Below are 26087 nucleotides of genomic sequence, written 5' to 3'. Positions count from 1 at the left end.
AGTCATTTTCTCTGGGATGAAATACGTTCTTGTGAACGGTGGTAGACTGACAGCCCTAAAAGCTGGAAATCCTCTATTTGCATCCATCTCTCTCAGCCTGGATTTAATAAACTGTCCCTGTCCTCCTTTGACGACCAGCAGACGTGTTTGCGAGACAGCAGGTTTTGGTGTGTTCTGTGCCTATCCTCCTGTCTTTTTGCTGCCTCTCAGTGAAGGGGGCCAGGCTGAGCAGTCACGGCCACTGTTGCATGGGAAAAGGGGTCACTAATATAACTAAGCCAGCAGTAAGATTCTTCCACTGTTATCTCCATGGTCAGGGCTTCAGTTAAATGACAGTCCCCAGTAATATCCAGTCCAAGGACAGCTGGACGCCTTGCTTCACGTGGTGTGGTCAGATATGATTTAGTTCTGATATTTCTTGTCTGTACAGTCCCTGGTCATTGCTCCGTCATTCCCTTTATTTTGCTGGTTGATGTACAGAATTTGCCAGGGCTAGCTAGTGTTAGGTCAGAGTCCAGTTTGGCATTATTAATTTTGGATGAGCTTTGCTAAGTCAGACTTCTGAATACTCCATTAGATTACTGGGAAGAATCTATTTGTCTAAATGTAATGACCGGTATAGACCTCTTTTGTGGAGTGTGGCACTCTCTGTTGTACTGATATACAATAGAGCACTTTTGTATATGAATGCTATTTATATTTGTACTATTTATATAAAGTATATATTATATATTTTTTATATATAGATAGATATATAGATAGATAGATATAGATATATATACACTATTTCTCTGACCTTTCTCGGAGTATAGGGTAAAATGGATTGGGACCCTAAAAGCACTCGGTTCTCTCCATGGAATATATACCCCTAGTCCCACACCTAACCTAACAGAGCCAGAGGTAAATACACATTCAAACAAAATAAGGGCCCCTTTGTAATTAACACCTTCTATTTTTTTGCTAGACCAACTCAACCACTCTAAGTTTTCTATATGCTCAGCCATAGTTAATGGTAAGGTAGTGTGAGTCAATACAGGGTGAAGAGAGAAGGGATGGGATGTCTCTCATACCTCTTTACGTTCTGTCTTGCATGTCTAAAGATCCAAGGGGCTACAGAGATATTGTAAATGCTTTATCTGTTCCTCTACTGAATCCAAGTTCTAATCTAGATTTCAAAAGTGTCATTAAATGTCATGGTAGTTTTGATACCATTCACTGTAATTTAGGACTATGTATAGTTCATTCAGTTCTGAGCTCTCTAATTAGACAGTAAATGAGTGTTATTTTTTCATGATACAGAAGTCTATCTGGTAAGTATTAAATTGATGGGATGTACATGTTTTTCAGATAATGTATTGGATAAGTGTTGTGCATTTGTGACTTTCAAGCATAAACCTACTAAAATCACAGAGGAATAAGATTCCTGTATCCCATATGCAGTATGCTGAACTGTCAGTCTTCCTCCAGTTCCATCAAATATTTTAGTTTTTCTTTGTTTGCAGAAAACATGTGAAAAAAATCTTTGATGATTAGTTAAAAAAACCCACAAAACACAAATATGAGTATAATCAGTACTAGCTTGACCTTTCTAAAGTGTTTGCCTTCCACAGTCTACCTCCCTCAGACTGTTGGCTAACAAATACTTTGAGTTTTACTCAAAGTAGCCATATCACTGATCTTTACATCTTTCTTCACCATATGTTGTTTCATTTTCCTGACACCTCAGTTTTTATGCCACTTGCATTTTTTACTCAGTTTGAGTACATCTCTAAGTACAAACTGTTGGATTTTGTTAAATTGTGTAACTGACACAGTTTTATGGCTTTCCCTAAACTCAGTCTATGATTAAATATATTCTCAGCCTTCTTGTTGACTTAACTATTTAAAGTTCTAGGGCAAAACAACAAACTTCATTGGGAGCTGTATATCCATCATAAAATTACTCTAAAATGTTATCTATCCAGGCTGGTTATATTTTTCATGCTTTATCACAACTTGGTGTGAGCTTTCACAACTTCTGTGCATGAAACCAAACTACTTTTCTAGCCGTCGGGGAGGGGATCAATGCATATGTCATTAGAGCATATGGAACCAAGGCTATCTTACCCTTTTGTGTTTGATTTAGGATATGTGGCATGCCAGCCTTCATACCTTTTAGAAGTGCCTGCACATAAATGAGCACAGTATGGAATAATTCAAATCATGAACCTTAAAAATATTTTACTTGTGTTTTAGATCATCCTCCAAATCTTCAAAATCATTCAAGACTTAGAACTCCACCACCTCCAATATCACATGCTCACACCCCAAATCAACATCACGCGGCCTCCATCAATTCCCTAAACAGAGGGAACTTCACTCCACGTAGCAACCCCAGCCCAGCTCCTACAGATCACTCTCTCTCTGGAGAACAGCCAGCCAGTACTCAAGAGCCAGCCCATGCTCAGGACAACTGGTTACTTAACAGTAACATCCCACTGGAGACTAGGTAGGTCATTTTCTTTAATACTTTACAATGTTGTGACTGTGTGTGCTAAGGTTGTTATGGAAAATAGAGACATCTATACTGCTAGCCATTCAGTTTGTGAACTAGTGTTTGGCTTATGTATTTTGAGTTGTACTTATTATAATACCTTGTGTCTTTTTATTTGGACTAGGAGAAGAGGAAATTGCTCTTCTTTCATAAACTAAGAATATTGTCTTTAACAGCTACTCATAAGATTATTTTCCTCATTTGAAGTTGGAATCAGGATCATACATTAAATTGTTCTTGGTTTTCTTTTTTTTATATTTTCCTTTAATGTCTTTTCTTCCTATGTGGTAGGATAAATCAATATCCTATTTAAGAAACTGCAATCCATCAATATATTGAAAAGATTTAGCCTTCTAGTTGTGCCTCATCAAGCAGATACTTCTGTAGTACATCATTCAGGAAAGGTTGATCTTGTTTTACCTAATGAGGTCAGCTGCTGCATTTTACTGTCCTACAACATTGCTCTAGCAAGCATGAAATGTTGGATAGCATGGCATCAGTCAGTTAATAGTGTTTCCATTTAGCTCTTAAATTCTTTCCTACCTATGCAACACATGAAGGGTGTGACAAGAGTGCACTGAGTTGTTCTAGTTCATAGATTTCTTTGGGTTCTGAGTAGGTTCTCAAAAAGGGAGCTGTCATACTCCCTCAGCCTCAGGCCTCCCATTTGATGGTGACTGCATCTACTTCTTGCTGTCCCACTTGAAGCTCAGTTTTGGCATTCTCCAGAGATTTTGCTTCACCGTTTCCTTTGCTGCTGAGAAACCACTGGAGATGCTGGATTTATTAGCCCCCACACATGGTATCTTTTTCAGTCTACAGTAAAGTCTTCCAGGCCTAACATGGTGCACTTACTTAGCTGCCTTTTTTGCCTTGTTTCTCTTACGTTCTCAAGCCAACAAGAAAAATTTTAGACAGTTAAAAAAGATATACTAACTGAAAACAGAGCCAGGGGCCAAATTTGTCACAGCACAACTTGTGGGAATCTCATCAGTGGTAGCTTTGTCTGTATCCTGGGATAAAATGTACCCAGTTTTTCCAGCTTCTGCTAAGAAAATGTTTTTTAAAAATGAGCGCATTTGTTGATCTTGAGAAGAAGATCTGTGTGCTGGCCCTCTGAAACTTCCAAAACAGACCTCAATATTACATTTTATGGCATTTAAGGATAATTAATTTCTCTGTGACTGCTTGATTAAAAAGACCCAACTAAGAAGCTAGATCCAAAAGATTAAGACAAAATTGTAAGCAAGTGCTGCAAGTATGACTTGGCAACAGTTTCAGTAATTATATTGTGTTACTAATTCTTGAGCATATATACCCAAGCATTGGGTATAGTATTTAAGTAATACTTAAATAACACATTTTATGTGTTATTTAAAAAAAACCCAAACAACAAAACAACCCATAAAAAAAAATACTTAGGCCACTCTCCTGAAGTCCTTTAGTGAATAATCCTTTACAGTTCTGGAGGAAGCCCTGTGCCTTTTTCTAAACCAAGTTATGAATTCTTCAGAAAAGAGATAATATACTGGTTTAATAGTGCCAAGACATCCTCACATCTGACTGGAGTCTCTCAGAACCCACCTTGCAATTGAGAAGGACCGTCCTTGCTGCTGGATCAGTGGAGGAATGTCAGAGATAAAAGTTCTTAGCTGAAAACATCCTGCCCCCATTTGTCCAGTTCTGGTGGCAATCAGGGAGGGAAATGAAGAGACAACCCTACCACAGCTTAATAAATGCAGGAGTTCACAGACAGAACAATTATCTGGCTAGTCCTGCAATGTTCCTGTTAAACTGCAAATGAGTACATCCTTACTGTCCTCATTTCTTCTCCACAAAATCATTTTTCAAGATCTGAAGCAGTCTGCTCTTTCTGCCTATCGCGTTTATCATATTATTGCTGTTAACCAGACTGGAAGCTGGAGGTCTACCTGCATGAAGAGATCTTTCTGCATCATTTGATGATTTCACTTGCATCACAAATCAGTCACATTTGTAATTGATCCTCAGTTTAACCATTTTATTAATTAGGTAAAAAATAGGTTGTTTCAAGACTGATGTGGCTTTTGACACACTCATTGGAATGGCATAAATTTGCCAGTGTCCTTTCAGAGAATGAACATGTTGGACAAGAGTATGTAATTTTATGCCAAACAGCAAATGAGCACATTTACGGAGCACAACTGACAGACTTTTGTTCCTCCGCTAAACAACATTAAGAAATTAAAATGTGCTATAATGGTGTCATAATGCAAAGAGGCTGTGCTGCACAGACAGTCAGTAAATCTGTGACAAATCTTCACTCTGATAGTCTGTTCTTCTGACATGGAGAGGCCTTCCATTTCCTTTGGTGGGAATGCTGTAGGTGTAAAAGACCAGGCTTGAGAGCTGTTTAGCAAACTTGCATGCCAAATTCCACCTCTCCGATGAAGTTGACCTTCCCCAGTGCAAAGATTTTTAGAACCAAAAAAAGACCTCCACCTAAGAGAATAAAATGCCCAACATGTAAAAGAATAAATCCTGGCCAAGGACATTAATCCAAGAATTAAGGCCTTTGAAGTACAGCAACAGGAGATTATAGTAATCTCATGTCAAAAATGGAATTGTATTTCCATTGAATATCCATTTTTTTTAAAATCCCGTATTAGTCAACAGAGAGAGAAAACATGAAGAAAAAGCAATGTCTTTTAAACAGGGATTGTCACAGACTGTGAAACATGCCTACAGCTACAGATTTTAAGCACCCCAGAGTTTAAAGAGGCTCGATTTTGACTTCCGTGGACTCCAGGAAGTGTTCAGAACTGGGAATTTAGGGTGGCTTGTCACTGCCTGGAAATTGCCATACTGTAATGCAAAGGCAAGCAGAGATGTGTAGCACAGGTATAAGCGTATCCTGTGTCTGAGAACTTTGTATGTTGCAAGAGGAAGAGCCCCTCCTCTTCTCTCCCTCCTTTTCATTAGTTTCCCTTTACTCCCTTTTCTCTGTTTCTCCTTTTTCCGCTTTCTTTTCCTGTCTGCTCCCTTTTTTGTTGCTTTAAAAGCAATATATTATCAAGGTTGTGATGAGAAGATCTTTGCTCAGCAGTCACTCCTGACAGGTAAGTCAGTTACCCCCATATTTATTCCTCACTCTTCCTTCTTCTGTGACCTCCTTTCTGTTCCCTTGCATTTACCCTTGTGGGAGTAAATAAATGCCAACTAGATGGAGGTTTAGTTGACAAACCAACAGCTTTCAGGAGACATCCATTCCCAGGGAATTTCATGCGGTAATCATGTAAAGATTCTGCCACCACAACTCATAATGAGAAGGGAGACAGTTTTTTAATGAAACAGCTATTCACAGGTAACCTCTGAGGGAGCAGGCTCTGTCCAGCCTTCAGTGAGGAGGACAGTCATGCATTAGTCACCTCGGTGACCCAGCGACCTCTCTGTTACAAATGCATACATTATAAGATTATGTAACCCTCCCCTCTTCTGTTTTATTGACAATCCACAACTGAAATTCATGGAACCAATTTGACATGGATTTTAACTACTGATGAACTTTTATTGATTGGTGTGTTGCTAGATGCCTTGCCTCTTACCCATTAAATGCTCAGTGCATGCACATATGTTGCTTCTTTTTGCATTGAATTCAACATCCAGCCTTTCCTGCATTCCCAGGGAATGTGAGGAAGCCACAAACACTTGGGGATGGATTGATGTCTCAAGTGCTATGGCACACAGCTCATGCATGTCGGTTCACTTCACTCCAAAGCTATGAATAGGAGTCATTTACTTTCATTCAGATCAAGGGGTAGATCTGTTCTGTCAAAGCAGCCCAGAGGCCTCCAAAATCAGTGAGTTGAGCTGAAGAAGTGCTGGCATTAGCAGCAGGGAGAGGAAGAAGTAGAAACGAAGCTTAAGATTGAGGACATTTTAGAAGAGACGGTATCAAGGTTTGCATAACGTGACGTGGTTGGTTTCTCTTGGTAAGACATGTTACCTGGATCCAGTGTCTTTGACAGAGGACTTCTCGTTTGAGTTCACATCATGTCACTTATATCCTGTAAGCACTTAATCCTGCATAAGTGATAAAGTGTCACAGTGCTGTTATGTTCCTTTCACTACTTTTGCCCAAGGAATTTATTCGCATGCAGGCTTAGATTCAGTTTGGATGCTGAAAACAGACATGGGCAAAATCAGGACTGTTTCTCGTTTTAAAAAAGATGGGAAGAATATTCTTTTGTCAGGCCTTGAGAAACAATCCTAAAGGTGAGAAAGACACAGTGTGTTCCCAGCTGTGCCTCTGACTTAATTCTTTATGTTCCTGCTATTCTCCTCAAAAAGTACAAAACAGTTTAGCATATATAGGTCAAAATGTGACTCATCAAACTGCATGCTGGGGAGGCCAGATATTGCAAAATGCCACTATTGTGTGTGAAGTCAAAGCCAGGCTTTTTCACGTGCAGGCCCTAAGTATCTTTCCTATTGCCTGTATTATCCAGGTTATAACCAATACTCTGGTATTGGAATTTGGGTTACAGCATAACCTTTCTCCAGCTTCTGTCTGCTTGTCACTGGAGACTTATTTGGAATACTCACACTGAGCAAAACTTGCATTTTGAAACTTGTAAATAGCAAGTTGTTGCTCCACAAAGGAAAACAAATGAATCGGTAACTAAAAAGTTCACAAATGCAAAACTGAAACTTAAGCAAAGGAGTGGCAGATTTTCACTGGAGATCCATGAGGACATTAGATGGAAGTGTGCTGCCAAGGTATTTGCCACAGTGGGATATAGATACTGCACTACGCCTTTTCAGAGTGACAACACAGATGCAGGAGTATAATGAGGTTACAGCTGTGCTGGACTGGGATCTAGTCTTCTGAATCAAGCCATTCAGAAGGTTTCATGTGTCAGTTGCAATAAATAACATGAAATGAAGAGAGACATCAACTTTTTTTTATACATGCACATGGGCGTGTGTGCTTGTATGTGTGTATATGCATATATATAGTGTATATATAGAGAAGTGAGCATTCTTAAAAGCTATATATGTATATGTGTAGCATCTTATACATATAAATATATGGTCCATCATTCTAATTCCACGCATAACTGCACTATAACCATTGTGGTTTATAAGATCACACTTCATATATGCATGACTCACTGGCTTCATTCATGTTTCCATATGTATGTAGAAACATAGCAAAGCAGACATTCCTAGAGACATTGCAGGACAACCTCATTGAGATGGACATTCTCACCTCCTCCCGACATGACGGTGCTTACAATGATGGGTATGTGACACTTATGTGGTCTTCCTGTTTACTGTAGTCATTATGATCCTTGCATGAAAGCATTTGGTCATATTAGTGATGTTTAAGGGCAACACCATTGCTGGCCTCTTCCAGGATGGCTTTAAACAAATGAGGTTCTGGGGCTTGGAGCGCTGTGTCCTGTACCTATTAATTCAGATTCATTAATATGCTAGTGCGCCACAGCATGCCATTTGCTTTTTTTCCCTTGTTGTTTTGAAAGTCATTTCATTAGTAAGAAGTACCTACAGCAATTTTGAGTCCCATATAAACGAAGATTAATTTAAGTTTCATAAAAACCTTAAACCGTTATTGTGCTGGCAGCCTTATACTTCATTGTTGAACTATTATTTTCCACATACCGTGTCTTAAAAATGTCTGCTAGCAGTGTGTGTAAGCCAAGCCTTTGATTGTGACGTAACCACCTATTCTGGCATCTTTATTTAACTTTTGATCACTTAACTTTTAAGTTATAAGCAGCTTTTAACTTGACACTTAGTGCCAAAACCGTTGACCTTGTGTTGGCACTTTCTAATTTGGTAGCCATCATTAACTGAAGATCTAATTGGTGTACTTGAACACTGCAGGTACCTCTTTGCTCAGAACAGATACATCTGTGTCTAAGTAAATACTTTACAAAACACAGAATAGTATCTGCTCTTTGTGAAAATTACTGTTTCAATGTAGAGCATTAGTAGAAATAATGAATCTTTCTCTAATGCTCTGCAGTCATGCTTAGTCTAGTACCAATAAAACCATGGCTGTAATACTACAAATACCTGTTTGGGAGAATTATGTGTTACTTTATATTGTACATATCAGTGGCTTTTGTGCATGATGGTCTTTCTGCATGTGACATTTCCCCCTGTAACTGCACAAATGACTTCAAGGGGAAAATAGAGCCACATCTTCATCTGATGTAATCCACTGGCTTGACTGAATCCCATGGATCCATGCTGATTGCATTTATGCTGGCTGCAAATCTGGCCCCATAAACCATGGCAGAAGGTGCAGACTGCACCGGGGCTGTTTCTCAGTCCTCACAAGCTGCATTTTTCTTTTACATCAGCATGGTGATAGACAAGTCAGATCTGTTTCCCAAGTTTCATTCCCAAAATCTGAATGCCTTATACTTCATGATGTCCCACCGAAATTAGTTTTTTCATTTAGGATTCCCATGGAGAGAACTCCCATTGGGATATTTCATGTCAGGAACTCATGGACTGCAGTGGGTTCCTTGTGTGCTGACTTTCATGAGTCTCACACAAGGTCCTCATAGGCTGGCTCTCGGGCTGCGTTTGTAGTAATGGGCAAAATACAGTGCCTCCCAATGTGTCACTGGACAGGAAATGCTGTTGCCTTTGACAGTGATTCACACTTTTTAAAGGTAAGCATCAAACTAAGGTGCTCTGGACTGCTTCCTGGAAGCAGTGCCTTTCCCCACTAGTGAGACACAGGACTTGATATTTGGGCTTTGATGCTTTTAGCCATGCCATTGTTCGATGGTTAAATTTGCAGGGTGGGGACAGTGTGAATATTCCCCTCTGTGACAATTTGGGTGCTATGGAATGGCTTAAGCTCTCTTTCCCCATCTCCATTCACCGATGCCATACAAAAAACGCTCTCATGCAGTGATCAATGAATTGGTAAACACCCTCCCCTCTTTAATCTGACCTACGCTCCTCTTCAGTCTCCGTAGGGCATTTCTGTGGGAGTGTGAGCAGGCCCCCGGTGCTGCCTGTGCCACCAGTCTGTTGTAGCTGTGCTTGGGGTCTTCATCTCACTCTAACGTCAGCTCTTCCACAGAGGGGACTAATGCCCTTGAAGAGTTCTCTGTGGCATTGTTGGCACTGTGATTTTTTGTTTCGTTTTGTTTTCCTTTACTCTGTGTGACTTGCCTTTGATTTTTATTCTTCTCTTTTGTGCATGCCATCCATGTTTGTAGCCAGCATTGTGTGGAGCTGCTTTCCTCGTTCCAGCAGCAGTCGCCATCCTCCCGTCCGTCTCCCTCAGCTTCAGTTTGTGTGAGGAGTCACTTGCTGTTGGTCTTTCTTCCCTCAGGCACTTCCTCTTCAAACCTGGAGGCACTTCTCCCCTTTTTTGTACGACATCACCGGGATATCCCTTGACGTCCAGCACTGTGTACTCACCTCCCCCTAGGCCCCTTCCCAGAAGTACCTTCTCTAGGCCTGCCTTTAACCTGAAGAAACCCTATAAGTACTGTAACTGGAAATGCGCTGCTCTGAGTGCCATTGTCATCTCGGTCACGCTGGTGATCCTGCTGGCGTATTTCATAGGTAAGCTTATTTCTGTGGGGTTTTTTTCTGCTTTTCTTTCATTTGTCTATAAACCCACCCGTAATGGTAATGTTTGGGAAGCAGAGGGTCAAGATTATGGTACAAATAAGGCCTCTGTTGACTTAAGTGTGGTTGCAGTGCTGTGGTAGGGAGTCTAACACATGTCATAGAGCTAGAAGACCTTAGTAGAACACGAGTCATACATTGTGCTCCCTTCAGTGGCATGGATTGTTTATGTTCTGAAGAAGAAAGTATACCTGGAGTGAGATAAACTCACCAGTTTTTTTCAAAGCAGCCCACTAAAACCGGCATTGAAGTCTGTATTCCAGTCACAGTCACATCCAGGTCTGTGCGAGTTTTCTGCCATTGACTTTGATGGGACAACATCAGAACTAAGATCCTGATACATAAAAATACAGGTTTATTCTGTCTTTTTGTGGTACATCCGCCATTTAACCAACTATATTGAAGACCACAGGGTGACTGGGAGGGTGGAGAAAGACTGGGTTTAGATCATGGTCCAACAGGTCCTTTTTTGAGTAGGAGGAGTTGGGGAAATTTGCTACTTGGGTGTAGAAGTGGATTTTTCTTGAGCTGTGCATGATCTGAATTTCTTTGGTTTATAAATGTTGTCCCTGTTCATTGCAAAGAAGCATTCTCAGTGTTTGTTGCAAAAGTAATTGAACTGTTAGAAGTGAAAATTGTGTTTTTCAGCCTGTAAATTTGGGGTGTTACCATTACTTTTTCTTCAGTTAGATTTGATATTTGTGTTATAAATATCTGTCAAAGGTCCAGTCCTAGACTTCTGTTTTAAACTGTCAGTGGTGCAAACTCTAGTTGTCAGACACTTAACAGATGTGATCATGGGTAAAAAAAGCCCATTTCTCATGGCACAAATGAGCTTTTTTGATTTGGCTGTGACTTCCTGTACACTAATGATCTATAAAAGGTTGTGGTTAGAATTACAAATCTTAGCCTGGATCGAAAGATTTTTTGCTTTCATTTCACATGAGTATAATTAGCACTACCACAAAGGACTGCTTTTGCTGTGTTCCTTTTATGTACGCTTCTTTAATGACTGATACTTTTCCACTTCTGCCTTGCATCATACTCTGGTCACTTTTATGTCTCCTGTAAGAGGAGCAGGAATGATTAATTAACCAACATTAAATCAGCAGCAGTTTGATGAAATATGCAGTCAATTTTCATCATTTGCTATGTACATTTGGACTCGCCTTTCTCATTTGTCTGGTATTCTCCTTATGCCCTGAACATGGTTCCTTTGGACATTATCTCAGTGTGGCAGAGGAGTATTGTTATAACTCAGAATAGCAGTGCCTGTTAATTCTGACGGAGGAGGTCTGTGCCGTTTGATAGATGGAGAAGAGTTTGGTTTGCCACTTAGTGTTCTCCAACTCAAACCCCTTTGTTTCAGGGTTCTGGAAAGATCGGGCTCCTGTTTTAAAATCACAGTTAATGAACTGAAGAGACAGGTCCATTGAGTGTTCTCCCATCCTTTTTTCTCCATTCAGATGAATTCTGTGGCATTTGCCAGGCTCCAATGGATGGCTGGCAAGGTGCCAGAAATGCTGATCAGGTTGAACTGCTGTAATTATGGGTCATAATTACTAATTTCTAAAGGAACTATCAATTATTAAAAATCAAATTCGATGGTTCAGTTCAGCATAAACATACTTAGCAAAGATTGTCTGTACCAGACCCAGTGTTCTAATCAACAAGCAAAGAGGCAGATATTTAATTAGATTTTGATGAAAAAATGTGTTTAATTTCAAGTATAATCAATTATTAATTACTGTAATGAGTGACTCTGGCAGGGTTTACTAATTAACTCATTTAAAAATTATGAATAACCTTTTCATTTGTAATTATTTTCTACATCCTGTCAAGTTGCAGATGAGAATTGTATCACCTAAACCAAAAGAAAAAAAATTAATCAGGGAGTCAAAATATTTGTACTTTTACTAAGTTAAGCTGAGACATTTTGAATTCTATAAAAATTACACAGTTCTTAACAGGAATTGGTTCATTCTTTTAAATAACCTGGTCTGTTATTAAAACAAATCACCATTTTTCCTCCAGTTTTTGTTTTTTTTCCCTCCCTATATTTGCATAGTTGCGTTTTCTTACAGATACCTTTCCTCATGTAAGCAGTGTCTTGCTCTTTTTGATGCCATGGGGACTATTTGAGTGGTAAGATATAACTTAATCATGAGTAAGAAGGTCTAATCTATAGAACAGCTCATGAGTGTTGGGAACTTGGCTATATTCCATCTGCTCTTGTTAGTTAAAACAACCATAGAAATTATCTTTTTAATGACCATTTTCATTTTCCAATGCAAACTGAGGTCACTGGAAAGACTCCCATTTAAGTGAATGGACTTTGGATTGGGTCCCATGGCAGTGGCTTGGCATTTACTCTATTTTTTTATGCACTGGTCGGTTAATGGAAATACTTCAGAGTAATGCCTAGGGATTCAGGATGCTCTTCACAGCATCAGGCAACTCAGAGTCCTCTGAATAAATATTAAAAACAACCCATTGCTGGCCTTACCTTCCTGTACAAGTGTGTGGAGCTAGCGACATCAAAAGATACATAAGGGAGTCCTGCTATTGGCAATACTTTTTGTGTGACAGATGCTCAGACACAGCTGTGATGGGCAACCATCTGAGGCAGGCAGAGCCACCTGGAAACTGCGAAGCATTGGGTCATGTCTGAAGTTCTTTGCTGAAGCTAGTTATTTTTGAAATTCATCTGAAGCACTTGCTAAATCATTTGTTTAAGGCTGAAAGGCAGAGTTTCCATTATTTTATGAAAGTCTTTATGGCATTTAATAGTCTGAGGTTCATTTATCTTGCTGGGCTTTTTCAAAGGAGAGGAGAAGTAGCATAAATAGAAGTCCATGGAAGCCGAACAGCTGGTATCATGTGTCAACACTGTGATCACGCTGAAGGTTTTACAGGGCTGAGTCACTGGTCTGGAGAGATAATGACAAACAAAATATAACAGGGTATATTAAACACCAGAAGCTGGTTTTCATTTGAATTAACCAGCTTTTGATTGACTTGTTGCCACCTTTTCAAATATTCAGAGACACACACTAAGGCAGTGGCAACAATGCACGTCAAAGTTTTGTGCACACACAGCTTATGCAAATCTTGTGAGCTCTGCAGAAGCTTGTCTTCTGGGGTGAGAACACCAAAGAGAAAAGCAGTGGCAGATCAGGGCTGTAACATTAAAATGGCAGGAACCACTGAAATGAAAGGCCTCTCAAAGCAGCTTGTAACTGACCTGCAAATTTGCTGTTCCAGGAGGCTGTGAAGAGACACCACTTTAAATTCCCCATTTTAGGACTATCCATTCAATTGACAGCTAAACAAGGAAAATTTTTATGGCTTTTGCTGGGATGTGAAGGGGTCTGTATGCCACGGAGCTCTGCCTGAGACAGCTGATTTATGGCAAGATTCTTATGGCAGAGATAATACCATGAGGTGTGTTGATGTCCAGATGCTTTGCCAGCAGAGTTTCTGTACCTGGTAGAGACCAGACCTGTCAGCATGGCACTGTAAAGAATCTCTGACATTGCTCCACTGCCTGGGAGGAAAATTTCTGAGTTTAGAAACAGAAAAGACCTGTTTGATTGTCCTGATCTCCATGCCCAGCAGCTGTTTGGCTAGATCTGTGGAACAGTTTCTAAATGAATTAGTGATGGAGAATAGTTTCTTTCTTCTGAAACAGAAGGTATTATCCTCTGCCTGATGTAGATTCCAGACTAGATGGAAGTACAATTTGATGTAGTTAGGCACTTGCCATTTTCCTATACTTAAGCATGTGCTGCGGTTATATTGCATCAACAGCAGGAAAGACGAGCATTTGATTTAGATTAAAGTTAGGGCTGGAAAACATATTGTGAAGCCTAGACTGGAGTCAAAACTCTCTCTACTTCTCAGCTCTGCATTTGTTTGAACTCCATACAGATGCAGCTTCACTTAAAAGAACAGTGTTGGTTGCTACAGGCAAAATGCTTTGACAGTAAAACTGTGTTACAACTATGATTTGTTTATAAAGTGTCTTTCTTTTTATTGTCTAGGCATCACCCTGAAAGCTAATTTCAGCTCAGTTTGTCCACGATTCTTTGATGCTCTGTAATAAACCCAATTGAAAGCAGCTCTCCAAAGCTTTTAGCTAACTAACTAGTCAGCTAGGGGCATCTAGTATACCAATTACCATGGTGTTTACATGCCACTTGAGATCAATAGGAAAAGTTGCTAACGGTTAGTTATTAAACTTGAGCTATGTCTATTAATCCTACATTTATACCTTGATATTAAGGTTCTTATTCAAGTTAAAATATAAACCAATTTATTACCCTGCCAACAAGTTCCTTTCATTTTCTGTTTCAATATTTCTTTTCTGATCCCAGATTAAGTTCTGTTTTGCTACTGTTGCCATTTGTTCTTTTGATTTACAAAGATATTTTTGTGCTTTTTTATTTCCATCTTATCTTAGATAATATGCAGAAACGGGAGTGAAACAATCTGTTCTAGAAAAGCCTTTATGTTATGAAGTCAATCTGTCACCTAAAGAGGAGTTTCGAGGTCCTTTCTTGGTTCTTTCACCTCTTCACAAAATTACTGCACACAGTTCACTCAGTAACTTTGAGTCTCATTTACTTGATTTTACGCTTAATCTATAAAACTGTCAGATCCAGTCTGAAAGGTGCTATAGTATTATCATTAATGTATTTTACGATGTGTGTGAAACATAACATTTCAGGATACTGATATAGAAGGGCCATCATCATGACCCAGTGCTACCATTTTTATCTTGTATAACAGAACCTGAATATGTCTTTTTTTTTCTGTGAAAGCTGGCTCTTACTGTACCAAATGCATGGACAGTCCCTCTCCCTAAGTCATTCGGTTTAAGTGACATCTAGCTCGCTCTTTCATACCCAGTGACATTTGGGGAATACAGGCCTTATTCTTCTCATGCACATGCTCCTCTTAAACTGCAGCAACTCCATTTACTGTAGCACTGGTTTAAATGCAGTCACAGTTGATAGCATTGGTCCCAGTGTCTGCAACAAGAGCTGGACCAACCCTGGAAATGTCTGCTTGTATTTTAATATATTCCAAATACTGCAGATTGACCTGACTAAAGACAGAAAATACATCAAGACAGATGCTGACCCTTCCATCCAGGTTTGAATGATCTTCTTGTCTTTTTTGTTCTTGAGCTCTGAATTTTGCCCTTGTAAATTATCTCAGGAAAGCTAAGACACGCAAATAGTCTCAGCCCCACTGAGAGATGCCATCAATGTGAGCTTCCAACTGATCGTTCAAAAGTGCATGGAGTTGCAGGAAACTTTTTGCATTGTTTGTTCCATAGCAGAGAGATGGGAAGATCACAGGGCTTTATGTTAGCCTTAATCACACTTCACTCTTGTTAAGGAACAAGCGAGGGCAGCTGCTGTGTGTAAAGTTTACAAGAGGCTGGTTGAGCAGCACCAAGCTCCGGAAAGCTGCCTGTGGGAATCTGGCAACAGAAACTTTCCCTGGTCAAATCTACAATGGAATAGTGAATCACTCAAATGCCTCAGCCCCAGTCACATTACTGACATCCCCCCATCTTTCTCTCCATGTGCACACACACACAGTGTTCTATAAAACACAGATACATCCCCAAAGTACAGCTCAGTGTAGCTACATTAAGGAATATTACATATGCATTTTGCCCAACGTGACCAAGAAAAAGCAGTTGGTTGTTAGTGCAGTACCTGTACACAAGATAGTAATCATCAGAGAAGTGAGAAAGATGCAAAATTAAAACCAGGGTGAGCTATATTCAGTCTTGTATTTCCCCATTTCATTGTCCTTCATTGCAGCCTTAGGTGCATGGTGGTGTGAATTATAACTCAGATGTTGCTTTCCATTTCCCGCGAAGTCATAAAGAGCTGTTTGTATTATTAGAAGATTGCATGCATTTTTTTTAATTATTATTTTTTTAAATTTGGATTTTGCATTGCACGTTTGGATAGCAGCTACTGCTAGCTTTATAGTTTAGAGTAAAGGAAGTACAAGTGGTTTAATTGCAGCTTTAAAATAAAGGTGATAAAGGTACAAGATCTCACTTTAAGGCTATTTTTGTGAAGATCAATTCAGTCAGGTGGGTGTTAAAAAACTCACCGTAGAAACTCCATTAAAAAACATTCACTGTTTCGACCTAAATACAATCTGTAACCTGGCACTAAAAGTGTTGGGACAGGAGAAATATCCAATGATGCATATGCTATTGGAAGAGAGACACTGCCAGAAAATGTTACTGGAGGAGAACAGTAGAAGATAATATAAACCCAATAATTTGTTAGAGTTGTCCAATCTTAAGAAATTGTCCAAACTGAGAAGTATTAACATTTTGGTATTGCATTTGATGGCAACATGTATTGAACTCGGTGGCAAAATTTCTGCTTTGCAAAGCAGTTAACACTGCATCAGAGTTTACACAGATAAAAAGCCTGGTCAAGTACTGCATCTGCTAGAACTAATTCAGTGTTTATTGGAAGCAGGAAGAAGCAGCAAGTTTCCCATAGTCTTATTTTTAAAAATTCATTTCTGAATTTTCAATGTTAAAAGTCATAAACACTATCACATCATCAAATCATACAATCATTTAGGTTGGAAAAGACCTTTGAGATCAAGTCCAAATGTTAACCCAGTATTGCCAAGTCAACCACTAAACCACTTTGCTAACCACCACATCTACGTGTTTTTAACAACCTCCAGGGATGGTGACTCCACCACCTCCCTGGGCAGCCTGTTCCAGTGCTTGACAACTCTTTCAGTGAAGAGGTTTTTCCTAATATCCAGCCTAAACCTCCCCCTCTCAGGACACTGAAGGCTAGTAAACTCCAGTGGCTTTACCATTTTCACATAGGTGAGTCATAGACCTACTTTTCCCAACTTACACATGCAAGGATCTCATTAGCCCTTTTCGGCTATAAAAATCACATTAGGATATTGTTATACAGCATCTTCTTGTGCTTACTCTGAAAGTCACTTTGCTAGGGTCCCATTTCATGGGCACAACTTGTGATCCATTATCCTAAGTGTATTGGCTGGCCTTTGACACATTTTGTTTGAACCTTAAGCGCGTTTTGTTTGAATCATTCAAGTTTAGTGGCTGTCCAGCTTTTGTATTTATTTGCTCTGTCATCACTGTATTTGTCACTTGAATAGTCTTTGAGTCATCTGCTTGTTTAGTCATCCATCATTTTACATTTACTTACGTAACATTGATGTAAATGTTCGATAATTTCAGGCCAACTATCAGTTGTTGAATTTCACAAGAAATTTTAACATTTGATGGTTATTCACCAGTGATGATATTTTTAAGGTCTTCAGTTAGTTTTTAAGCACATATATACATTGCTTTTTACCACTGGGAAGTGGTTGTTTCATTAATAGAAAATCATACCCTATTAAATATTTTAATAAACTGTAATCTTGTAATAAAATGAGTAACTGTTTGTTACTTAAGAGTTATTTTTCAGAAAAGCAATATTGTTGGCCTGAGTTACCATACATTCACTTTTTTTGCTTTGTCAGTTGAATTCTGTGCTTTGTTTTCCATTATTTTGTCTGTAATATATGTCAGGCTAACTGATCAGAGTGACTTGCATTCTCTTCCCTTCTTAAACATTTGTGCAGCATTAACCCTGTTCTAATCTCTTGGTTGCTTGTTCAGTATTAATCACTGAGTCAGATTCCTCTTCTGCTATCTCATTTACTGGGTTCAAGTTAAATGAGCCTGCAGATTTAAAAATGTTTGTCCTTGAATAGATGTAGTTTAATATAATTCTTTGTTATTAATGGACTGGGAAAAAACTTATTTCCTGTGAAATAATTGCATTATTGTAGTTATTTTCAAAAACTAGAACAAAAATTCTTACTGAACACTTTAGCCTTCAATATAACATTATTAACAATTTCCCCATCTCCGTCAAGCAAATAGTTATATTGTTGCTCAGTTTTAGGTTTCAAGACACTTTAAAAATGTTCTATTGTTCTTTATTTTTTTCAAGCCATGTATTTTTTTTTCTTCGTGTCCTCAGCTTCCTTTCAATTCTCTGCATGGTCATAGATTTATAGAATTGACTTTTTGTTTCCCTATTTTTCTGGGTTTTTTATATATTACTTTTTTATTTCTGCTTATTGTTTTATTTTGACACTGAATTTTGTCAAAGTCTGATCCTCTTTCATCATGGGGGGATCACTGGAAGAATGACTTCCAATTAGAAGAAGGCCACCAATATGACTGATTTTTTAACTGTTTGAAAGCAGGTTGAGGCTGTATATCCAGAAGGCTCCATCTGATCTTGGAGTTTGCATCGGTGCGCCATGAAACCAACCCATCAGTCACAGAACATCACAGTTAGCCCTTTAGATTCCTGATCCTTTCTTAAATTTAAGTATCTTCAGTACAAGGAGGGATAAGTTTAATTCCATGTGTTTTTATTAAATGGTAAGATATGGGCTTTCAGCTTTTATAAGCTTTCATCAGTTGCTTTTAGTGAGTTTTTATAGTTGCTATAAGCCCCTAGAAAAGAAAATAACAGCATGCTGACACCAAAAGTGCTGGCCTTGCCTTTATGACAGTGGCACAGATGTGCTGCTATAATCTTCATTTCACGGCTTAGATTGACCTTTGCACACAGATGCTGGAAAGGAATCAATTTTACAGTTCTTAATATCCACTGGAAGGAGTTATCCTCAAGTCCATGTTTTTATTTCATACTAATTAGTGTGAAATAACATAATTTAATTGCAGTTAAGTGTAGACAGAAAGATTTCCTATAATGGGATTTCTTTCAGTGTTTTTAATCACCATACTTTTTTTGTGGGTAACTAGTCATGAGAGTAAGCTTAGTTAGGGATGTCACTGACAGTGAAAAATATTCCTCAGTTATGGTTTAGTGTTTCTCTCCCATCCTTTTCTAGCATAAATTAGAAGATGGTTTCAAAGCCTGATTTACAGCCCAGTCATACATTTCTTTCGGATATGTGCAGCGATGCCTTCTTTATGGTTTTTACCTGTAGTTAAAGTTGAGCTATGTGGTAGATATACATCTCTATAGTGCTAAGTGAAGTGTTGTTGTTAAGTATACTACCTAGGTAACAGACTAGATGACCTGTAAAATAAAGAACAAAAACTCCAATCCACTCTTTCCCTCTTTGTGACAGGATTTCAACACCCCTGTTTATGCTGAAACATAAAAGCTCCAGAAGGACCACTTACACAGTTCACTTTGAGATACCAGAATCTGATGCTCAATAGAGTAGGTAGTTGGAGGTTATTGAATTTGTGTGTTTATATGAAAAAATAATAAACTCTCCCACCATTACCAGCTTTTTCTGTCTTCCACTTCGATTTTATCATGCCTTAACTTCCAAGCCTGTCCTTATTGCAGTCAGAAGCTTTTGCCTAGAAAGATGATGAGAACAGCATATGTTAGCTGTTTTCAAATATGGTAGCACATAACACAGCAGCAGCATTGCACCTTGCTTGCTTAGTACAACTGTAGCATCACTTTGTTATGCAAACAGACTCTTTAAAAAGCAAAGCAGAACAAGGCAGTTAGTATAGAATCATAGAATTGTTTAGGTTGGAAAAGACCTTTAAGATCATCAAGGCCAACAGTTAATGAGATGAGTGGAGATGATGGCTACACTTACACCAAGTATTTCAGAAGAAATTCTAATTGGACTATCAGTGGAGCAGAATCTTGTTTAATTATGGCAGAAATTATAATGAAATTGAGGATCAAAAGGGCTTCCTGTGTTTTTTGGTGAAAAAAAGTCCCACAATCTCAGCATAATGATATTCCAAACAGCACCAATTCAAGTGGTCAATAACAGCTTATTTGTATTAGTATGTCTTCTCCAGCCAAGCTGGATCATGGGCTAATCCAGGTTTTGAAATGTTTGAATTTGAAATTCTGGGTGTGTCTGGTCCAGATGGGTACATTTCTGTACTGTTAAACTCTTACGGATGGTCACACCCAAACTATCTATTGAGAATGATCTCTGGTTCTTGCTAGCTGAACTGTGCACAGGAATTCAGAAGGTATTGGCTGACTAGAGCCAAAATCATGGTAGAGTCCCTTCTAACAAATAAATGGTATAAACTATCAAGTTACACTGCTCGGTACTGTTTAATTCACGACTATCAATGTAGTCTTTGGGGATAAAGGGACAAGGCCACGTACTGTGTCCCTGAGCAAACATTTTGATAATTCTTATTTAACAATCAAACAAAATTATCACAGCCTAAGTAATCGCAAGTGAACATATCCTAAATAGTCCTGTGAGAGCAGGGGTCTGGATCCCTTGCTGCCAATGTCATCATTCACTTGCAAAACTTTGCTGCTGGACCTACTGTTAGTTTATATTCGTGTTGCAGAAGCATGGAGGTAATGGAGAATTGTGACACCTCTTTTCTATTAGGAAGAGCAAACAATAGTGTGTGCTTTATCATTTCGCTGATCCACCCAGAGCTGGCTGCCACAAAGCCAGGAAATCTGAGCTCACACATGCTCAGTAGGGACCTGTTTGGAGTGCAGTAGCAAAATTGTCTGTACTGAGTGTATTCCTTCCCTTTCCAACCCCCTCCTACTGCTACCAAGCAGGCTGCACATATGGCATCCCTAGAAAGCAATTGAACATGCTACAATGCTGGAGTTGCCAGGGTTGAGTGGCAATTTCTGTGCAATTGTTCTGCACAGCATTGGACCAGTGGAAAAAAAATAGCCCGTGATGAGGGAATTAAAGGCTATTACAGAGTATATATGCATACAGGGGCTGATCTAAAATCACACAAGCAATCTTAATTCTGTTCTTTGCTCACTTTTGAGTGCTTGACTTGGCGAACTTTGAGTTTCTTTAGCAAATTATTTTTTTAGGTGTAATTAGATATAAGGATGGCTGTGGGTCTTTTAAGAGAATGCTGTGGGTTGCACTTGCCAGCACTTGCCTTAATCTATGTGCTGGATTTAGTTCTAAGTCCAAGGGAACAAATCATCAGGTTGTGTGAAGTTTCGTTATTGAGAGAGCTTTTCACACTGATCTGAACCATTCACATAGATTTATAGTACCTGAAAATACTGTTCTGGATTTTTCCCATGGTCTCTGGACAGAAAAAAAAATTCTTGTGTCATTAGTTGTGCCATGTCACCCACTTTATCAGCTTTCCCAGCCTGTACATTTGTATCCATTTGCTGAGCTTTTGTAAAGGGGAAAAAAAAAATAATAATGGAATTTTTCCCTTTCCAAATGACCTGATGGAACAATCTTTGTTTTTCAAGTTTATGTAAAGAAAAATTAGAAAATAAATTAAAACATTCTTAGCCTGCTTTAAACATACCTGTGCATTTGTTGTCCAAAGCAGTCAAAACAATGAGATGCTCCTGAATAGATGTGCACATTAAATTTTTTCAGATCTCTTCAAAAAGTCATCAAGCTGACAGGATTCTGCTTTAGACCTCAGTTTTCATGGTGCTGATGAGCACTCAGGCCCTGATCTACAAAATGTGTAAATTCATACTGGATTTGAAGCACCTCCATCATGCTCTTGAAGTTACTAGATTTACTCAGGCTAAGTAAAGCTGAAATTAAACCCGTGCTTTGGACATCAAGGGATTTCGAGATTGTAATTTTGTTAATTTTTTTCTTGCATCAACTAGCACAGCCCAACTGGGGCTCTGGTGCTATTAGAATGTGCATGGTGACTAATAACATTAATGCAGTTTTCAGCTGATTTTAGGATTAAACCACAAGCAGCACTCTCAAATCATTTCCTTGTCTTTATAATAAAATCATGTTCGTGTTCAGAAGGATAGATGAGCAGATAGCCATCTGAGAGATCAGCTCATGCATCAAATTCTACAACAATATTTATATCTTAACCCTTAAACTGCATACTAGATTTAAAGTCTGATCTCACATCTATTGTGCTGAGGTGATAGAAGACAGGTATTTTTTTTTGTGACTTTTACACAGCTAACTGTATTTTTTAGATTTAAGCAACCTGTTATATTAATTTGAGAAAGCGCATTTCCTGATAATATCTGGTAGAGATAATAAGGAAGGAAGCATGTGAGAGGTTGTTCATTTACCTATGTAAATTACACCCTTTTTAATTAGGGTCTCACCGTTTGTATGTGTGTCATGAAACAGAATTTGTAAAATTATACTGTCCACAACAGGATAGCCCAGAATTTTAGTAATTGCAAAGCAAGGTAGGAAGCCCTCTGGTAGGGCTACCTGTCCTCATTTCTCTAATTGAAGTGAGTACCGCAATGGGAAAACCATTATTTCTAATATTATATACACAAATTAAAACTCCATTTAGAGGTACAGTGGGACCATCTTGTAATTGACTTTGATCTTGGAGAAATATCTCAGTAATATTTATAGTAATATGGTCTCTGCCAGAAGGGGTATCTAGAAGGGAAAATACTGTTTTGCTGAGAAAGGCCTGAGCATGTGTAACACCAAATTTACTGGATCTGTGGGGGCTGAAATAAAATTCTTCAGTGCAGTAAGCTGCCTAATAGCGGCAAAGTGTTGCTGAGGTCCATCTTTCAGCTTTTTATTCTGCTTTCACAATGGTGTAGATGGTGAGGAAATTACAGATTGTATGTAAGCAGACAGCTCCTTGGATAAGCCGTACCTCTTGTATGTCTATTTCTTTCTGCAGGTTGACGCTTTAAAAAATCCTCCTAAAAATACCCCTAAAATATTTAAATATTCACATTTAAAACTGCATTTTCCCTTTCCTGCAGGAAATGACAATCGTCCAGCAAGCTACTATAGCACTGGAGGGGCCAGTGATCATCTATTAGTGGTTTGAATGGACAGACAATCACTTCAAAGTCTTTGATCCCCAGAGGTAATTAGGAAGACATTGAATAGGAAGTGCTGACTCTTTGCATTGAACAAACATTGAGTTTAACTGCTTCATTTTATAACATGTCTTTCTAGTCACTTCCGTGAAGGTTTCAAAGAAATGTGGTGCTTTAGCTGGAAGCTTTTTTTCTTCCCTATTAAGAGCAATTGGGAACTAAATTAAAACATAAAGTGTTCTCCTAAGAAGGAACTAATGCTATTTGGTAGACCATCTGCTTCTCTCTTGGAAATCTTTGATACAGCTCTTCAGTCAGGAGAGGTCAAGTAATAGCTGGTTTGTGACCAGTCAAAGCAAGTAAATGCATTTGCAGCCAGGACATCAGGCGATTACCACAATACTTTGTTTTCCAGAGAGGCAGTTCCCACTTTGGTGGCAAAATTTTAAGAGGCAGGAAGCTCTCCGTCATTTGCATGCCTCCTTTGCACATGGTAATTCTGATTGAGGGAAGGAGGAAACCTGAATTATCTCTGAAGGAACCACTTCTGGTACTTGCATAGTTTGAGCTCTGAACGTGGGGGAATGGTCAGGCAGCAGGCAGGGTCCCAGGTATTACTGGATGTATCCCATAGCATGTATCTATACTGAGCTAGCTGTGAAAGCACCTACCGCTTAGTAGGCATTTGGGGTCCTAAAAAACCCCACAAACAAATACAACACAGCTATCTTTCTGTTTTTATCACCTAAATCCTTTGTCCTAATCCCTTCACCCAGGGAAGGATATGGATTCTCCAGTTCTCAGTATGAAGTACTCGCAGCCCAGCCCAGCAGAGTGTCTTCATCTTCATCTCCAATCTGTGAAGAAGGCTTGTAAACCGTTTTTTCTCATTGAAGGTGGCTTACTGAGCAGTCAGGAATGGGAGCAAATGGGGAATTTACAATAGTGAGCGTTACCCTAAATGTTCCTCCTTATACCTTCTTTATTTTTATTAACTATTGTCTTGTGTCAAATCAACAGGCCAGGAAGCAGAGCCATGGGACCTCCCAGCCGCAATCTGAGAGTCTTCACTTAAAGAACATGTAAACCAAGCTGCCTTTAGGGCTCCATTCCTTTGTGACCTAGAAATTTGACTTTTCTAACTGCATAGCAGCCCCAGTCCAGCTGGGTTGTGGAGAGTGCTGTGTGCAGGTTTCGCTGTTCCAGCACGGCTGTAGTCCCATCCTGGTGTGGAAGCTTGCATTCATTCAGGCAGAGGATGATTTCTGAAGTCGGGTTTCCCATTCCTTAAGTAAGAGCTGTAATCCACAGAAGGAAAGCATTTATGCATAGGAAGTGATCACAGACACTAGAAATGACACAGAGTGCTGTGCAGAGTTTTTGATTGCAAGGTAACTGCCAAAGTCCATGCAAGAACTGGCCTTGCAGGATCCCCTCTCTCCTTGCCCCATGGTAGCTGGCTCAGGGACCTGGGTATGTATATAGGAGTGATGTGAATTTGTGATATTATGAACCATTGGGGTCTTTAGTCAGGATCCTAGATTTCCATTCCAAACCTGAGAACGTGTTAGGTACTTGAATATTAAATAACTGCAACACTCAAAGTGTCCCATCCCCTTATATGAACAACGAGATCTGTCTGCCTCAGGACTTGACCTTACAAACAAGGAGAGAAAGTACTACACTGCACTGCATCTGGGCTTACTGCTTTTTTAACTCTTTTGACACCAGTAGGGACATAGAGCCACTTCAGTCCTCAGCTCTTCCAGTGTTGGGATGTTCCACCATGCTGGGACATGGAAGCCTTGTCCAGCACTGAAATGAAACAGTAATGTAAGAGAAAAACAAACTGATTGATTTCTTTTTTTAATGTTTGTTTTACTGTTTCTATCCTCCTTAAGCTTGCGTGCCTCTTCCTTCCTTTATTGAAGATTGACAAACCAGTCATTATTTCATGCTGAAAAGCTCCTTTTCATCACACTGAATGTCACAAAAATATGATTAATTCTGCAACAGTCAGTTCTCACACTTCCACAGAAATCATACGATTTCACTGTAGAGAGAGACAGTTATCCAGATAATTACAGTCAAGTTTATTCCAGAGATGGGAGTGAAAGCAATACATTTACTTGAGTCAAAATTAGCCCTGAGTAATTCAGTGGTGAAATTTAGGTTTTTTTCAATTAGGAGAAAAAGCAAACCTCAGGTCTCATTTGAGAGAGTGTGTTATGATAAACCTGACTGTCGTACCTAAAGGTTAAAGAGGAATATGTAACCACCACATATCTCACACCACAAAAAGAGGGGAGAGCAAAGAAACAAGCTTTATAAGTGTCTTCTGAACCACTGACTGAGCTCCAGCTGTTTTTCGAAGTCCCTTTTACTTTTTTTCTTAGCTTTTCTTTGCTCTTTCCTAAGCTGCTCATTTTTTCTGTTTCCTTCTGTATTTTTCTCATCTTCCTCCCCATTCTTTTTTGTTTCTATTCTTGTTCATTATGGCATCAGTGCCTCGGCAGCTGTTCCTTCTCACGCTGTTCCCATTTTGTCCTTTGCCCCATGCTGCACTGCAGGGGCTTTGGAAAACTGTTCTCCCTACCAGGAGTGGTCCTTTGTCTTATGTTGGCTTTGGCTTTGCTATTACCAGTGCAGTGAGCTGCTTGTAGAAACTAGTGGAGTAGTGGAGCCAAACTCTTCTCCAGATCGACCCAGTATTAGTAAAGCTGAGCTGAGGAGGGTGGGGTGGCTGTGCAGAGAAGCCTGGCATTCCCAAAGCTTGTGCACTCCCCTGTGTTACTTAAGCAAAATATACTGACTTTCTTATATAAAAATGGATTCAAAATATGAAGAATTATTGGTGCAAAGAGACTGGCTAGATTTTTCAAATGAGAAGCCCAAAAGACTTTCTGTCTTGGCTGCATGCCATTTGCTCTCTGTGCTTGCTGTAAATCCAGGTTGTGTACCACGCTTATGGTGGTGATGATTAACTTGTTTTGTTGAGCTTCCATTCTAAGAAACTCCCTATTCATTGTTCAGGG

General features: G+C 39.2%; 1 protein-coding gene across 6 annotated transcripts in view; it reads left to right on the top strand.

The window, feature by feature from the left end:
- Positions 1 to 26087, top strand: part of TENM4 (teneurin transmembrane protein 4) — a 353793-nt gene that overhangs the window by 135673 nt on the left and 192033 nt on the right. For all 6 annotated transcript variants that reach the window (XM_056329464.1, XM_056329465.1, XM_056329460.1 and 3 more), the window contains 3 exons: positions 2236 to 2488; positions 7719 to 7817; positions 9897 to 10132. In XM_056329464.1, coding sequence (XP_056185439.1) covers positions 2236 to 2488; positions 7719 to 7817; positions 9897 to 10132 — 588 coding nt within the window. The remainder of the gene's footprint in view (positions 1 to 2235; positions 2489 to 7718; positions 7818 to 9896; positions 10133 to 26087) is intronic.

Source organism: Falco biarmicus, chromosome 2 (assembly GCF_023638135.1).
Source record: "Falco biarmicus isolate bFalBia1 chromosome 2, bFalBia1.pri, whole genome shotgun sequence".
Lineage (NCBI taxonomy): Eukaryota > Metazoa > Chordata > Aves > Falconiformes > Falconidae > Falco > Falco biarmicus.
The sequence above is the reverse complement of the archived record's forward strand: the minus strand, read 5'-3'. Positions and strand labels throughout refer to the sequence as shown.